The sequence below is a fragment of the Engystomops pustulosus genome, chromosome 1 (genome assembly GCF_040894005.1).
Source record: "Engystomops pustulosus chromosome 1, aEngPut4.maternal, whole genome shotgun sequence".
In the NCBI taxonomy this organism is placed as follows: domain Eukaryota; kingdom Metazoa; phylum Chordata; class Amphibia; order Anura; family Leptodactylidae; genus Engystomops; species Engystomops pustulosus.
In genome coordinates, this window is record NC_092411.1 from 223,625,810 (window position 1) to 223,643,836 (window position 18,027).

Here is an 18,027-nt window from a genome sequence, read left to right on the forward strand (position 1 = left end):
GCCTGCATCTATTAATAGCCTGCATCTATTAATTTCTAAGAAAAAATAGAGGAATCCTCCATATGACTTGGGTGTCTGTTCTTGCAAAGAGCCAGGAAATTTTTCAAACTCTATTTATAAGGATACAGAAGCAATGGATTTTAAAGATAAAAAGAAGATTTGGTATCACTATGCACATTTCTACAGGATCCGGTCATTAGGTTTTAATTTGAAAATCTAGTGAAAGTTTTTCTTTAAGGGTGCGGTTAAGTGCTTCCAAAAGGAATCAAAGCGCAAGGGGGAGTGCCACGGCCTTCTATAGAAATGCATGCGCTCAGTAACCAGAACCTAGTATCACATGTGTTTCCACAAAAATGCATATCCGTTTGGGCTCTGCCCCCCCCCCCCCCCACCGGGTACGGGAGCTCAAAAAGCGCCTCTTTCCCATAGGGAACAATTGTGACTTTTAATATTATGTAAAAGGGGTTGTCCACTTTCAACAAATAATTGATATTGTTTGTTGAAAGAAAAGTTGTACAATTTTCCAGATTTTCTAGATTTCTGCTTGCTGTGAATCTGTAGGAAGCTTCTAGGTTTACTTCCAGTAGACAGAAATCTGACCATGGTCATGTGATGGACACACAGGTGCACGAACTGTTATATCACATAGGGTAACCAGAGCTGTGTGATAATAACGGCTCTTGCACCTGCGGGTCCATAACGTGACCATGGACTGATTTCTATCCAGTGCACATAAACATAAAAGCTTTCTATAGAATGGCAGCAACATAGATCTAGAAAACTGTCAGGATTTGTTACAAAAAGAATATACAGCAAAATTGTATAACTTTTCATTACACAAACAATATCAATTATTTGCTGGAAGTGGACAACCCCTTTAACGTTGGGAGACATAGTACAAATTTACAGCTGTAAATAGTTTTCATGTGCATTTTAGTCAAAAGTTTGGGATTCAGCTGTAAAAATCACCATTGGCTCATTCAATACCAGTCCACCCGAGATCAAAAACCTGTTTTCGGCCAGTGCTGAGCACCTGGGAGATCTGGCTGTGATGCGTTGGTCTTCACATCTCTGTCTTTGCCTTCCTCTGTCAGTTACTGAGCTTGTGTAGCTTCCACAAATCAAAAGAAACACCTTGCCTCTGTAAGTTTGCTAAGGGCAGCACTGTCATTTCACTACTCGGCATAAAGCAATGCAAATCCCAATGCAATAACACAAGTTCTGCCTGTGTAAGCTCTACCAGCACAGAGACAAAATGGTGAGGAGGCCAATGTTAATTATGTTTGCCGTGGGATCTGTCTGTTTATATCAAAATAACAGCTTCGATTTTAGTATAAAGCGCAATATCTGCAGCCGTTCCCTGTGATATCAACTAATGGATTTACGGAATTAAAACATTACTTCTCCGGATAACATCTAAGCAAGATTCCAGCTATGAACTACAGAGCATCCCCCTTCCGAGTCATTCACTTACTATAAAATAGATGCAATACATCAATAATGTGAATTCATTCCTGTGGCTTTCCATTATCAAGATGGCAAAGAAAATTAATTACAAGACGCAGGATGGGATTTATAGCCCAATTTTGTCATATTATTTCAAGTGTTGAGAGATGTAAATAAAAATTAAAAAAAAAACAAAAACACATAACCCAGTAAAGCTGAAGATTCCATGCTAATGTGAATGTGCCCAAAAGGCTTCAGATTCACCTGCTCTCTCCCATCTTTGATGTGTACCCTTCATCGGTGCCATCTGCTACTTGGCACTGAATCAGTATGTCCACATTGCTGGACACTGTGATAAAGTATGCCGATTATTACTTAAAAACTTATCAGCGAAGTCAGGTTCTGCAGGACGTTCTACCCTGTTGTGAAATGACAGGTTTTAAATAAACATAACATATGTGCCGAACAGTGGTAGGGCAATGACTGGATAATAAATGAGCCATACACAGCATGATCCACACACAAAATCCTATGCCACGATCTCAGTTGCCATTTTCTGGGGACCCAGGCAAAGTCATGTTTTTGGGGCCCTCCAACACAATTATCCCTCCATTTAGCTATATTTAACAACCGATACAGGTGAAATCTCGGCATGCAATCGCTGTGTGCGGCCCCTCAGATTTCCAGAAACTCAAACAATTGCATGTGTTGTGTTATGGGTAAAATTCCCCCTGACAAGATGCACCCATCTTTCCCATTTTCCTAGACCACCTGTATTCAACATGCACAACACAGGGCGTACTGAAGTCTATTTCAATGCTCAGTTTGTGTTTGGGGTTCGGGTGCATCCTATGCGACCCGAAAAAATTTCTGAATTGGACGGCTGTGCAACCAATCTAGCAAACTAAAGGCCCTAGCTACTGGTCTTAGCCATGATTGGTCAGGGGGGCAATATGTCCAGGTCATTCAGGAAGCACCTGGACTTAAAGGTTGGATCCTCTCATCCAGGGGCGTCGCTAGGTCGCTAGTGCCCTGGATCTTTTGGCCAGAGCCCCGAATCTCCAGGACATCTGGCTGCCCGGGAGATTCCTTCCCTCTCTCATCACAATCTGTGTCCTCAGGACACAGATTGTGATGAGAGCGAGTGCAGGCACTGCTTTCCCCTGCAAGAACCTAGCCTCTGGGAGAATAAGACTCCCGGAGGCTGAAGAACCTGTGATGATGTCATGATCACATGACCTGCTGGGGAAAGCAGTGCACAGACCTGCATCAGTGAGGTGAGGGGGGAGACATGATAGGGAAGGGGAAGAACATGGGGGGCTGTGTGGGCACATTACTTACTGGGGGGACTGTGTGGGCACATTACTTACTGAGGGGCTGTGCTTACTGGGGGGGCTGTGTGGGCACATTACTTACTGGGGGGCTGTGTGGGCACATTACTTACTGGGGGGCTGTGTGGGCACATTACTTACTGGGGGGACTGTGTGGGCACATTACTTACTGAGGGGCTGTGCTTACTGGGGGGGCTGTGTGGGCACATTACTTACTGGGGGGCTGTGTGGCACATTACTTACTGGTGGGGGGCAGTGTGGGCACATTATTTACTGGGGGGGGCTGTGTGGGAACATTATTTACTGGGGGCTGTGTGGGCACATTACTTACTGGGGCACTGTGTGAGCACATTACTTACTGGGGGGCTGTGTGGGCAGATTACTTACTGGGGGCTGTGTGGGCAGATTACTTACTGGGGCGCTGTGTGAGCACATTACTTACTGGGGGGCTGTGTGGGCAGATTACTTACTGGGGGACTGTGTGGACCTATTACTTACTGGGGGGCTGTGTGGGCATAATACTTACTGGGGGAATGCGTGGGGAACATTACTGGGGGTAACTGTGTAGGGGACATTACTGGGGGTAACTGTGTGGGGCACATTACTGGGGATGTGTGGGGCACATTTCTTGGAGAGTGTTCACATGTGGCACTAGGACAAGCCTCAGTTTGATCTTATTTGCGTTTCCAGTAGTACACATGTGATCGTAACAAGCAACTGGTTTTGTTTAAATGCAAGAGAAATGTGTATTTTAGTATTTGGGGGGAGATTGTTAGGGGCAGCAGGATAACACTGTCAGGGAACCAAGATGTAGGGACAATGAGGAACATAAGATGTGGCGATGCAACACTGCAGGCACAAGTAGGGATTTCTCCTGTGGTAACTGTAGCTGTACTCTATATGCCAGAAGTAACGTTGTTATTGAGGGTTGTGTACAGGAGGGACTATTACTGAAAGTGCGATACACATGCATTTGGGCCCGTGCCCCGGATCTTTTACCACCCTAGCAATGCCCCTGCTCTCACCTCTACTCCATATGACTACATGAAATCTGGAAATAAAACATATCATGCATTTGGAAATAATTTGATATTTTTATAAACTCTAAGCCAAAAGACAACTGGTTCTCATCAATCATGATATATTCAGCTGATTTAGTAAGACAAACTAATAGGAATGCTCCATGGGAAACAGTTATGCAAATTAGCTCATATCTACAACAAAGAAGAGTATCTTATACAAGGTATAGATAAGTGTCGGATTCACTTAATATGAGATAGCTGTCTGTCAGAAGGAATAAAACTAGTTAGCATTTTACTAGAAAAATATATAGTTGGATGTGACTGACGTTTCAAGCTTTAGAATTGTACATTAGCTTTACATTGTCACCCTACTCATGTAGCATCAATGTTACAATTTTTTGTCTGCTTTATTTCGCCTTGGAGAAGGCAACTGTAGATTTACATTATCACAGTTATTTCTATTGCCCTGGGTTATAACACATTGGTCCCCTCTTGACACAGCGGTTTCCAGTTCAGAGCATCCGGCAGACCTGTTATGGTTCTCACTGAGGAAATCCAGCTTATATATTGAAAGTTATAAAAATAAACTTCTCAGCAGATATGTATCCATAGCTAAAATATTACACCATAAAGCGTGCAGAGAATTGTACTGTAACTAGTAGCAGGCGGTTTAGATTTAACCCCTTGCTCTCACAATAGCAATATAGTCACAGTGGTCCCACAGTAGCAAATATAGTCACATGGGCATAATAGCCAATAAAGTCACAGCAGCACGCAGTCAGTGCCCCCCATAGTAGCAAAGTCACAATGCCCCCACAGTAGCCAGGTCACAGACATTATTTTAATTGACCCCCATGGTAACCTTAAGTATTACTCCCCACAGTAGCCATCGGTAATACCCCTGCACAGAAGTTGTTATTTTGAATTGTGACAGCTGCGAGCCTCTATTGTCCAGCACATGGACTAGATACAGAACAGGGGAGCCCGCGGCTGTCACAATTCAAAATAACAAAATGTGCTTTGCTCCAATATCAGCATATAGCAGATGTGGGCCTCTGCTGACAGTGGGCCCGGTCACGGTCGTACCACTGAGACCATGAACATTACGCCACTGGCCATAGTAAAAAGCCAATACAATGGTAATTAAGCAGTTAAAAAACCTAGGGTGACAACTTGCTGGTGAAAATTTATTTAAAGGGGTTCCCTTCCTCCTGATTGATGGAGTGGAAGGCTGAGCATATGTCCTGCAGCTCCACTTAATGCCTAAAGTAGTGTTGGAAATAGTTGAACAATAGATATCTCTGACACTCATCTATTCTCAATAAGCATGACGAAGATGGCCGAACACTGTGCTCAGCTTATTGCCGAACTACTATAGACTTTTCACAGGTCCACTACTTTTAACACATATTTGAGAGGCCAAATATGAGAAATTCTTATAAGACATGGATTTAGGCATCCAGATTTAGTTAACCAGGCACAGGAATGCTCACCCACAACATTTATGTTCTTAGAGCTTCTATACATTTCTTTCTAATCTTTACTACACTCGTCAATTAAGAACTTGTGATAGGACAATGAAGCTCTAAGTTATACTTATATTACTATTTCTGGGGAAATTTCCTCAAAAACAGAAAATATCTAGAGACTATCAATCAATAATATCAGTAAACACATTTGTTCTCGTTATAAAACAACATTTTTTCATAGTTGCAACAAATTGTTTTACAAAAACTGGAAAAATATATTTCATGGTAAATCAGTTATTTTAATGATTGAAAAACTCCTTTTTCTGGTGGGAGTATGCCTTTTAAATCCCAAGTTTGAAAGTTCTGCTGACACTTTGTAAAGAGCAATATTCTGCCAAAAAGTCTATTTTTTAACACAGACAATATAAATGTTTATCCATGTCCGCTTTGATTTGCTATTGTGCTATTCATAATATTAGTATCCCCCTATATTTGGTAATAATTAGAGCTATTTATGAAGATGTATAGATTTTTGTAACAATTCCTATTAAGAATGCTAGGCTAGAAAAGTTGTTGATTGGATATGACATTGCCAAGAAATGTGTGAAGAGTAAGAAAGCTGAGCTAATCATGGGAAAAATTATGTATAGAAGTCAGGCCTCTGCACTCAAGTCTGTTGATTGCACAATCAGCACTAGATCAAGAGCTTGAGAAGTACATCCAATACTCCAAAAATAAGTAAAAAATCTCTTTTTCTTTATTTCACATTTTTATGGAACCAATTGTTATATTTTTTAATAGTTTATTTGAAAACCAACTACAATATTTATTTCTAAATAGATTTTTTTTTTTTCAAAATTTTAGTGTGGAAAGGAGCAAGACCATTTAAAGATTGATGCCACATGCTGGACAAAAAATTTTTTTAAAAAGAAAGAAAATAAAACATGGATCTTTCAAGGTTTATTGCTTTAGTAAACAAAGACAGCATCACAAAAAAGACACCAATTATTTTTAATAGTGTAGTGCGTGGGATTATATTATGGATCTTAATGCGGTGTTGGAGATTTTATAGTAGATCACATCTCATTTCCCTTAACAAGCTCTGATAGTATGTAGGAAACACATGAAAAACAAGAGTAACAGATAGATTTGACATGCATCCTTGCATCATCTTAAAAAAACAGAAATAATAAAAGCAAAAATAAAATAAGTCAGTGCTTTATGATGGAGGAGACCCCAGACTTGACATCACTTTCTCAGCCTTCCGTATGGAATAAAACATGGTAGAATGTCCTATCTATCTTCTCGATTGCTTGTAGGGGACTGTGTTACTTTACCCATATGATCATAAGTGACACTGTTTTATTCAGTCCCCAATTCTTTATAATTATACTTACTTTAACAGGTAGCCTTTGCTACATTCATGAATAAGTATAACTACTGATCCTCTGCTGTTTTTCTCAACAAAAATTATCAACAAAAAGCTACATATTTCTCAGAAAAATGCTAAGTATGCCTTTATTGAATTGCCAAGCAAATGTAAAAGCCAAACTTCTAAATTTCTCCCCTAATTAACATTCCTTTTGCTAACGAGCTAACGAACAGTACAATTAGTTTTAGTCTGCTTATTTATTATGTTGACTCAGATGAACATTAAACCACATTTCATTAGTAATTACTGTAATGGAGAAACTAAGGAGTTTCCAAAGGGTCATTTAAATATACTCAGGGCCAGATTAAGGTAGGTGGAGGTGCCTGGGTGCAAAATCTGAATCTAGCTTAGACAGTGGTACACATTACTCTATTCTAAATTATCATTAATATTCAAAATTGTTTCCTACTTAAATGTTAGCCTAGCTGCTGGCCTGGGTGGCTGGTACAGTGACAGTGGTGCAAGTCTAGTTGCTGGCCTGGCTGGAACAGTGGTAGTGGTGTTAGCCTGGCTTGCAGGTACCGTGACAGTGGTGTTAGGCTAGTTACTGGCCTGGCTGGCTGTTAGAGATTATTATCTAGGGCTTAACCGCCCTTACTTCATGTTGTAAAGGTGACTTTCAAATTAACTCTTTTATGGCCAAAAATGGCTCCCTGGTACCAGGATGAGAACAAACCTAGACACATCAGTCTCTAGTGTATGTAGAAAATCTTCTCTCAGTTTATTATTCTCAGCTGCATAATATCACACACAGAAAAATCAGCATAGATGGGCATGGAAAAGGAGATAAGATGATGTTATGCTATTGGCCATAATGAATTTGCCAGCACATTCTCTGAAAAGGTTAACAAATTATGCACTGTCTTCCCAGGCCTTGTTCCTCAGACATGCTTATCTACAGAATGTACAGAGAATGGCTCCAGAACCAAACATTTATGATAAGAAGGAGAACATACCGAAGGTCAATCATCTCTCACATGTGCAAAGGAAAAACTTTTACACGTAGGTAACACAAAAATGGCCGGGCTGGCTGGCACAGTGGCAGTGGTGTTAGGCTAGTTACTCTCCTGGCTGGCACAGTGGCAGTTGTGTTAGCCTAGCTGCTGACTTGGCTGGTACAGTGGCAGTGGTGTTAGCCTAGCAGCTGATCTGGCTGGCACAGTGGGAGTGGTGTTAGCCAGGCTGGCTGGCACAGTGGCAGTGGTGTTAACCTAGATGCTTGCCTGGCTGGCACAGTGGGAGTGGTGTTAGCTAGGCTGGCTGGCACAGTGACAGTGGTGTTAGCTAGGCTGGCTGTCACAGTGGAAGTGGTGTTAGCCTAGATGCTTGCCTAGCTGGCACAGTGGGAGTGGTGTTAGCCAGGTTGGCTGGCACAGTGGCAGTGGTGTTAGCCTAGATGCTTGCCTGGCTGGCACAGTGACAGTGGTGTTAGCCTAGCCGCTGGTCTGGCTGGCACAGTGACAGTGGTGTTAGCCTAGCAGCTGACCAAGCTGGCACAGTGACAGTGGTGTTAGCCTAGCTGCTTGCCTGACGGGCACATTGACAGTGGTGTTAGCCTAGCTGCTGGCCTGGCTGGCACAGTGGCAGTGGTGTTAGCCTAGCCGCTGGCCTGGCTGCCACAGTAACAGTGGTGTTAGCCTAGCTGCTGGCCTGGCTGGCACAGTGACAGTGGTGTTAGCCTAGCTACTGGCCTGGCTTGCACAATGACAGTGGTGTAAGGATAGGTGCTGGTCTGGCTGGCACAGTGACAGTGGTTATCCAGCAAGATTTAAAACACATTGCAGCTTTCCCCCTCCTCCAAGTCTAGCCAACATGCCCATGTGGTAAATAAATGCCGCCAGTAAGAACGGATGATTGCTGGCTGGACTCCAGAGTATCCACTGATAATCCAAAAAATAACTAGGGGTCATCCAGCACTGTGATAAAAGTTCTCAAGCTTTATTCTTCAATTATTAAAATCTTTTTCATACAAGTAAGAGCATATGGGTGACGCGTTTCAAGCCTTTTCATGGCTTTACATGTCGCCATGTGCGGTGAGGTGGCACCGTTGCCATGCGTCACTCCCAGAGGGAGTCAGTCAGTCAAATCACAGATTGATATGGGAAGTTTTGCAATAAAATAGACTGAGAATTAGCTTTTCACCAACAGAGTAAATTCTATTGAATCCAATGTAAATAATTGTCATTTGTAGACTACTTTATGGTGACTTTACAAATGGTTATAAGCATGGCCTAAAATTTTCTAATGTGCCCTTACATATGGAGATCAGACTGGGCTAATATAAGAGAAGAGAGACCCTTTGATATCAGACCATATAACTTACACTAATTGGCTCTGCTTTGGTTGAAAAGAAGACAGAATCTTATTTTATTCTCCGCCAGCCTGTGATGTTCTACTTTATAGAAGAATATCTTATCCTGATCTGACATCTATTTCAAACGACAAATTAACTCAACTGAAAAATCTACAAATAAAAGAAACACGGATTTAGAACTTATTTAACTAATTAGACTAAAAAAACTGACAATGATTTGACTTTCAAATTGATAGAAAATTGGACTGGCAAATTGGAAATGTACAAACGTACGATATTGGGGAAAATGGGAGCTACAGAAATATTTCATGTCTGCAGCCCATCAAAAGTTTTCTTTTTAGCAGTTTTCAATCAAACTGAGGAAAAAAGGAGAAGGCTGGTTTAATGAGCAAAGATGATTTCATGAGTGCGGCAATGAATTTTCTTCCTGCTCCTGGAATCTTGAAAGCACTTCTCGGCTGCAACTTTACTGCTATCTTACCATAGGGGATCATATCAAAGTGGCAGCGGCTTTTCTGACCCATCATAACAAAATACTTAGAGTGAATAATTGCATTTTGCTTTAAGTTTGTGCAGGGTGAAAAACAGGAATGTGATCCTTCATCTTTTGGACAAAATCAGAATTCGGAATCTGATATTATATTTTGTGCAAAAGTTTAGAAGACGGTCATTAACCATGATCCATAATACGGCTTTTTCAGCTTTTCTAATTGATCCCCACTAGAGATGAGCGAAGACTGGACTTTAGGAAAACATTAATATATAATGTGTGCAAAAACAAAGTATTTTCTGAACTTATACATGATTGAATGTGGAAATGAAAAGCCCCATAAGACTGTATCACACGTCAGAACGTGCCGATGGCCAATTAGCAGCTTCCCCAATGTCACAGGTTATCACAGGCACTTTAAAGGAAACCTACCGCTTCGGATAGGGCGGCGCACCATGCGCTCGACCACTTCCTATTCAGGCGCACACACGGTCGCACGCATGGTGCGCCGAGTGCGGACCTCGATGCGGGGAAGCTACTTCCGATATAAACATTAATAAAGTGATTAAATGCTTTAAAACAGTTTAAAAATATAACAAAGATAAGCACCGGCACCAGCTCACCTGATCTGAAGTGGTCGGTTTCCTTTAAACGACTGTTACTGTGTTATCTCTGGCAGGATAGAATATTGAACCTGTTAGGGGAGGAACAGGGGTATTGTTGGGGTGACAGTGACATTGATCATTAAGTGGATCAACAGACACGCTGTTCAGTTCTGCAGCAGTTACTTCCATGTGCCTGTACACCTTGCTTTGTGCAGCTGCTGTCTATACACCATCTTTACACCATGCTTGCTGCAGTTAGTGTCTATACACCTTTGTTGCTGGTGTGTGTAGGTTGGGCTGTGTAGCCTCTTTAAGCTTGGGGATCACAAACTTTTTGGAAAAAAATCTAATACACTTGGGTAAATGTCAATTCCTTCCAGGACTTGTGGAACAAGTTACTGATTATATTGGTTCATTTCCCTACATATGATTTTTTGATTACTTTTTAGTTTTCCGCCTTTTTGCTGGAGGATGAACTAAAAACTGGAAAATATTGCACCATTCTTACTTTTTATGAATAAACAATGTTTGGTCAGGTGGTTATGGACAAAGTGATATCTTTTATGTGTAGTATTTTTTATATAAAAAAACATCTTCTATAGGGAAACTGGTGTTACTTTTTACACCCATCATCAGCTTTTATCACTATGAACTGCAGACAGTGGTATTTAAAGTACAGGAGTTTATTCTTCCGTAACATAAGATTCCACAATGAAACGTAATAAATCCTCAAGTGCAGATGTGAGCATAGGGTTAAATAAACGGCTCTTAATATAAAGGTGTTGTTTGGAAATAGGAACTTTTTTTATATAAGCAAGGGGGCTTTAAAAATAAAAGAGAATTTATACTTACCTTGCTCCCTGCTCCCGTCCTTTCAGGGTAGAGCCCTCACTGCCAGCTTCTGTTTGTATATGGTCTATAGCCGAACTCCTGCTACTGCACTGAAACTCGCACAGTAACAGGAGCACTGCTGTCGATGCACATTGTCGCCAGCCTCTGAATATTTACAACAGCTGGGGATGACCTCTGTCGTCATTGGAGAATGGGAGCAGGGAGAGATGCAAGTATATGCTATTTATATTTAAAGCTCCACCAGTCATACATGAAAAGTTCCTGTTCCTGGACAACCCCCTTTAAAAAAAAAAAAAGGGTATACAAAATCATACTGTGCCTGGGAGCTTTCATTGATACATATAGATGTAGCAGAGATCAAAATGGCTTTCTTTACTGCCTCTGAAGATGAATTTTTGGGCTTCCAATGAGAGGTCAGAATGTTCTAGAATAAGTGCTTCTCACATAGAACATGGGGGCAGATTTACTTACACGGTCCGTTCGCGATCCATCGGCGCGTTCTCTGCGCTGGATTCGGGTCAGGACGGGATTCATCAAGGTAGTTCCTCCGACGTCCACCAGGTGGCGCTGCTGCGCTGAAGTTCCCTGAAATGCACTGAAGTTCACGATCCTATTGTGGATGAAGGTGAGGGCAAGCTCCGCGACACAATTTCCTTTTTTAAATGCGGCAGTTTTTTTCGAACCCGTCGGGTTTTCGTTCGGCCACGCCCCCCGATTTCCGTCGCGTGCATGCCGGCGCGCCACAATACGATCGCGTGCGCCAAAATCCCGGGGCAATTCAGGTACAATCGGCGCAAATCGGAAATATTCGGGTAACACATCGGGAAACCGCGAATCGGGCCCTTAGTAAATGACCCCCATGGTCTCGGTTTTCCACAAAATCTTAATGAAGCGCATACAGGAAAGGTTATATATTAGTAAGTTGCATCCTGCTCAAATTTCTCTTCCAGGGGAACTACTTTTTCTCAAGTATCTGACTCCATTAAGACTTTCACAGAATAACAGATCTAACATTGTCAAAGCCTTTTACAGATTGTAGCACTGATTTGCTTGGTCCGTCTATTTACACCCTTGGTCTCTGCTTCTAGAATAACATGTACCAAGAGCAAAGTGTTATCATCCTTTTGAGATACTGAATAGAATGAAGAATAGTGGTTAGTTTTTGTTCCGTTACAGTGCAGAACATGAAATGAAGATGACCCAGACTGAACCCCAAATGTCCAGACACAGACAAGAGTAAGCAGTTCAAATTGGGTATTATTCACTCAGGCGTCCAGCTCCTGGAGACATGTCTTGTCCTTATTTGTCCCTTGCAGTTTACATGGGGAGAATGTAAAGCACTTCATTGCATAGGATACAGATATAGACTGAATTTCCATCACAACTTGAAACTGAATGAGATCAGAAATAAAGGCTCCTTAGCAGGTTGTGATTTTAGTGCTGTTGCTAAGACTACTTTATATGTATGTAACAACGTTCTTATCACACAATTGTGTAGTTATTTTTACAGCTAGACAACCCCCATCCCTTGGATAAAAAAAAAAAATTATGTTTTTCAATTGTTTATTAACTCTCCAAAGCAACCTATGGGAATTTTTATTATCAGGTCACAGATTATGGCTTATATGCACAGGTGATTTACTTGAAATGTAACAGTTAAAAAACATGTTGGAAATGAGCTGCAGATCCATGTCCTACCTAAAAGCATATAACATCCTTTTCAGCTTATAACATAGGCTCATTTCAGACAAAAAGTGACACTTCTTCGCTCATTTGCATATATCTTTAAAGGTGATTTTTTATAAATATATTTAATAGGTAAATGGTCAATAAGGAATGTTAAAAAAAAATCCATACCCTACCTGAGTAGTGTAAAAGCTGGAGTCCCTTAAAACATCTTACTCCCCTCCCCTATCCCCACTAATTCCCAATAGCACTCATATTGGCCGAGCATGGAGTCATTAAGGTTCATTAGCATCCTACAGTCATCATGAGGCATTTCATGGGTGCATCATAAGTACATTTGTCCTTAATATTCCATTAGTTTACAGTAATATGAGTCTACCTACTGCTATAAAAACAGCATAAACATACACATTCATGTCTATCAGTGTGAGGCAAATCACTTGTATATTAGACTTTTTGACAACATGCCATACTGGATCACCTTTTTAAGATGACTTTTCTCTGAAGTAAATACAGTATATGGTGAGATTTTCTATGCCCTGTCCGACATTTTTATGCCAGATGAGGCAAGTAAAAACCCCATTTCTGGCAGTATTGTATGATTTCTGCCATGTGTGAACCCCTTGCCATATTATACATCTGAAATCCAAGTTTGACCCGATATAAACTAGTATAATCTGGATCATATTCATTTTGGCAGCGGAGGGGGGGATTAAGACACCAGTCTTAATAAATTCCCCGCAATTTATCAAGAACCAGAATAAAATGAACGTTGCCTCTGCTGTGCCATTGCACTTTAAATGTATTTTTTTTAAAAAAAATCAAAAAAGTAAAAACCTACTTGAGATTGAGAGACAATGGTTGCTCCTTTGCTTTGACCAGATCCTTTACTTTAAATGTGCTGCAGCCCAGGAAACTCTTCTAAAGATGAAAAAGAGAAAGAAATCTTTGATTAACTCTGGAATGACATTAGGTTTCTTCTTAACAGACGAATGTACACTACAAAGATGACCTACTTCACCACGGATAAAGATGAGATAGCTCTTACTACTTAAAGTGAACCAGCGCTACTTACAAACACATACTATGCAACCAGAACTGATATAAAATACAAGTACATATCCTCTCATGATATGCATGTCAATATGACCCCCACGAGAAGGTCTCCCCACTAGAACTGTGGTGACCTGAACAACTGTTATTTACTGAATTTGACTACAGAAAAAAGTTTCTGTAGTTAATCATTAGTAATATTCAGACACCATAATTAATATGTTTTATTATGCCCCCATGTTTAGAGGGTTGCTTAGCAACAGATTCTCAAGAGAAACAAATTAACAGTTAAGGGAATCTACTACTTAAGTGAGAGGAAAAGTCTTTTGGGTGCAAGGACAACGGTCTTCTATATATACCTATTGTTGCTTGTCCTATGATTCTGTGCCTATTGAAATCTATAGGATCTCAAAAACTGCTTCACAATCCAATACAAAAACCCATCCTAAAGGAACTTTAAAGTATACTGTATGTTATAAGTATAGGACAGTGGTGGGGAACCTATGGCATGGGTGCCAGAGGTGACACTCAGAGCCCTTTCTGTGGGCACCCAGGCCTTCTCCCCAGCACAGAATTTGCTAGACATGAGTCAAGGCAGCCCAAGCCAGCCATCGACATGCCATGCTCAGTGCTATTTCAAGGCAACACCTCCTTGGCTGCCAGGACTACACGAGAATCGAGAAGGTGTGGACAGAGATGGATTATCATTGGAGCTCCTGCTCTAGGTCCCCTTATTCTTCCTCTTCAGGGGACCCTGGAAGGAAGCTATAATACAAAATTTCTCCATCTTCTTTCTACTGTATTGGTGTCTTCAGGATGGCAATACAATTGAAACTTGTGATACAGCTGGGATCAATTACTGCTTAAATTGTCATGTTGACACTTTACGACATAAAAGTAGGTATTGGTTGTAGGTTGGGCACTCTGTCTCTAAAAGGTTTGCCATCACTGGTATAGGATAATTGTTCGCCTCTATGATTCCTATCTAACAACTGAATGGTGGTCTACCTACCAATCTATAGAAGTCTATAAAGGAATCAGTAGATTAGCCTCTACTGTAGGAAACTTCACTGGTCACAATGGGGATTTACTCTAAGTCATTAATTTCCATATCATTACGAAAAGTGGTCCCTTTTTTGATGGGTTTAGTCCTCACATCTAAATAAAGATTTTACCTTTCAGATTCATGGTTATGGCAATGTTCATCCATCATGATCTGTAGATGCGACATATATTATAGTACATCAATAGCTACCTTTACATTGGTCCATCAAGTTCAACCTACAAATTATACAGTGTTGATCGTGTTGATCGGGAGGAAGGCAAAACAGCCTTAGGCTATATTCACAGGATGTATGCCTGCCTTTCTATGGTACGGCGGGCATACGTCGGCACTGGGGAGAGGAGGAGGTGGTGAACCTCCGCCCCTCTCCATAGTAATATATGGCGCCCGGCGCAATACTGCAGAGAAAGATAGGACATGTTCTATCTTTTTCCCGGTCCCGGAATGGTACAGTGCCGCATGTGTGCAGCACCGTACTGCTGCCGTACGGCGCCATGAGGCCATTGAGGTGTATGGGGGACGTATATACGTCGGCCATATATACGTCCTCCATACGTTTGTGTGGCATCAGCCTTTTAAGGCTACATTCAATTGGCCCAAATTAGGGAAAAAAATTTCTGACACCAATATGGTAGAAAGAATAACGTACTGGATCAACATCAAAAACCTCTACTCACTCAAAACTTGTTTTATGATTTAATGGTAGCCACGTCACTATTATTTGAACTTGATTATTTTACTACTCAGTATTGTAGAACTTTGCCTGTATATGTATATTGCACTGCAGTGCTGTAAGATTTCCAATCTAAACTATTTTTACAGCATACTAGCTTCCAAGTCCTAGTGCTGCCGTTACAAGCAAAACAAATGTAATGGTTATACAAGGTGGCTAAAAACTTATTAACCTAACTAGAATATACTCACTACTATGCTATATTACACTTGTATAGCATCCAAACAAAAAATAAGTTTTTACATTAAAGAAATGTGTGAAGTTCTTGATGTTGCTGTGGCAACCAGAATTAAAATAGCTATCCTTTACCTTGGCAGCTGAATTCAAAATTATTTTTCAAAATTATTATTCAAAATTATTTTTTTATTGTGAGAAAATAGTTGTAGAAGTTAAAAGCAAAAGTTAGAATTCCCTTAAATGTAGTCAAACTATCCTTCAGTGTATTCTTTCAATGTGTTCTTTCAGTGAAAACATCTGCAAACATCTGCAATGTGTTATTTCAATGTGCTCGAGTCTCCCATTGATTTCAATAGGGTTTGTTATTCGATACGAGCACTCGAGCATCGGGAAAAGTTCGACCCGAGTAACGAGCACTCGAGCATTTTAGTGCTCGCTCATCTCTAGTTATGATGCTTTCAATAGATTCTTGTTGTGGAACTTTCTATTCAAAACTATTAATACACTAAAAGTCTCTATGCAGTTAGCCAAAAGGGTGTTACTAGTTAGTGGTGTGTCCCTGCACAGTGAGACATTATCTAATCATTGCTAAATCCTTATTTGCACTCTCACAAATAGAGAGTCAGTAATGATTGGACAATGTTAGAATATGTAGGGACACAACTAGTAACACCCATGTGACAAAAAAAAAAATAAAAAAGGAATTACCATGTAATTGCACAAATTAAGAAAAGATGCATTAGAATTATATTTTAATTGAGAATGTACATATTTACTAAATTGAACATGTCGGGAGAGTCGACAGGTCTGCTGTGAGTGGTTAATTTACTCTTCGTCTGCATCATGGCATAAATTGCAGGACACTGGAGTTCATTAAAATATACTGCTTCTCATTTGGTATTATTATATGTATACATAGAGCTACAGAATGTTGAACGACATTAGCAATGGAAGCAGAATCTATAGCTATCTTTGGGCAGGAAGACTATTTTGTGACCAGAGATTCTTAGCTGCAGTTTCTGAATTGCACTGGGTAATTATGAGATCTTAGGAAGTCTCACAGTATTACTCTACAACCTCTGGCTGCTATTATAGGGTATAGCCACTAATGATGATAGCTCTTAGACCTGGTTAATGGTATTTCAAGTGAAAAGCAGGAAAGTGGGAGCGATTACTGCTATTTGTGAATAGTTCTCATAGGAAGAATAGCTGGTCACGGTAAGGTGAGTAGAAAAGGAATAGATATGGCAAGTCCAAATAATATTGCCAACCCTTTTTTGTGTGATCTTACAAAAACATTGTCATTATTCTTTTGTTATACTACACTTTAGTGCTCTGCACTACAAAGGATACACAATATACTCGTATATACCGTATATACTCGTGTATAAGCCGAGTTTTTCAGCACAAAAAATGTGCTGAAAAACCTAATCTCGGCTTATACACGAGTTAATAAAAAAAAAAACATGAGTTAATAAAAAAAAAAAAAAATTAATACTCACCCTCCGGCTCCCGGCCCTCGGCGGCGGCTCCTGGTCCTCGGCGGCAGCTCCCGATCCTCTGCGGCGACTTCTCCCTTCGATCTTCACGTGCCGGCAGTCGCGTCTATGCGACTTGCCGGCGGGCGCATAATATGATGTAGCGGTGTCGCCGCTGACGACGTCATCAGCGGCGACACCGCCGCATCGCACTGTGCGCCCGCCGGCAAGTCGCATGGACGCGACTGCCGGCACGTGAAGATCGAAGAGAGAAGCCGCCACAATGGACCGGGAGCCGCCGCCGAGGACCGGGAGCCGCCGCCCAGGACCAGGAGCCGCCGCCGAGGACCGGGAGCCGCCGCCGAGGACCGGGAGCCGCCACTTCAAATCAAAGGTGAGTATCGTCGGAGGGTGAGTATTAAGTTTATTTTTTTTTATTATACTGAGGGCAGGCTGTATACTTTTTGGGGGCAGGCTGTATACTTTTTGGGGGCAGGCTGTATACTTCATGGGGGCAGGCTGTATACTTCATGGGGGCAGGCTGTATACTTCATGGGGGCAGGCTGTATACTTCATGGGGGCAGGCTGTATACTTCATTGGGGCAGGCTGTATACTTCATTGGGGCAGGCTGTATACTTCATTGGGGCAGGCTGTATACTTCATTGGGACAGGCTGTATACTTCATTGGGGCAGGCTGTATACTTCATGGGAGCAGGCTGTATACTTCATGGGGGCAGGCTGTATACTTCATGGGGGCAGGCTGTATACTTCATGGGGGCAGGCTGTATACTTCATGGGGGCAGGCTGTATACTTCATTGGGGCAGGCTGTATACTTCATTGGGGCAGGCTGTATACTTCATTGGGGCAGGCTGTA

General features: G+C 41.3%; 1 protein-coding gene across 9 annotated transcripts in view; it reads right to left on the reverse strand.

The window, feature by feature from the left end:
* The window catches only part of INPP4B (inositol polyphosphate-4-phosphatase type II B), a 366,270-nt gene that overhangs the window by 128,109 nt on the left and 220,134 nt on the right, over positions 1-18,027 (reverse strand). For all 9 annotated transcript variants that reach the window (XM_072119662.1, XM_072119688.1, XM_072119643.1 and 6 more), the window contains one exon: positions 13,489-13,568. In XM_072119662.1, coding sequence (XP_071975763.1) covers positions 13,489-13,568 — 80 coding nt within the window. The remainder of the gene's footprint in view (positions 1-13,488; positions 13,569-18,027) is intronic.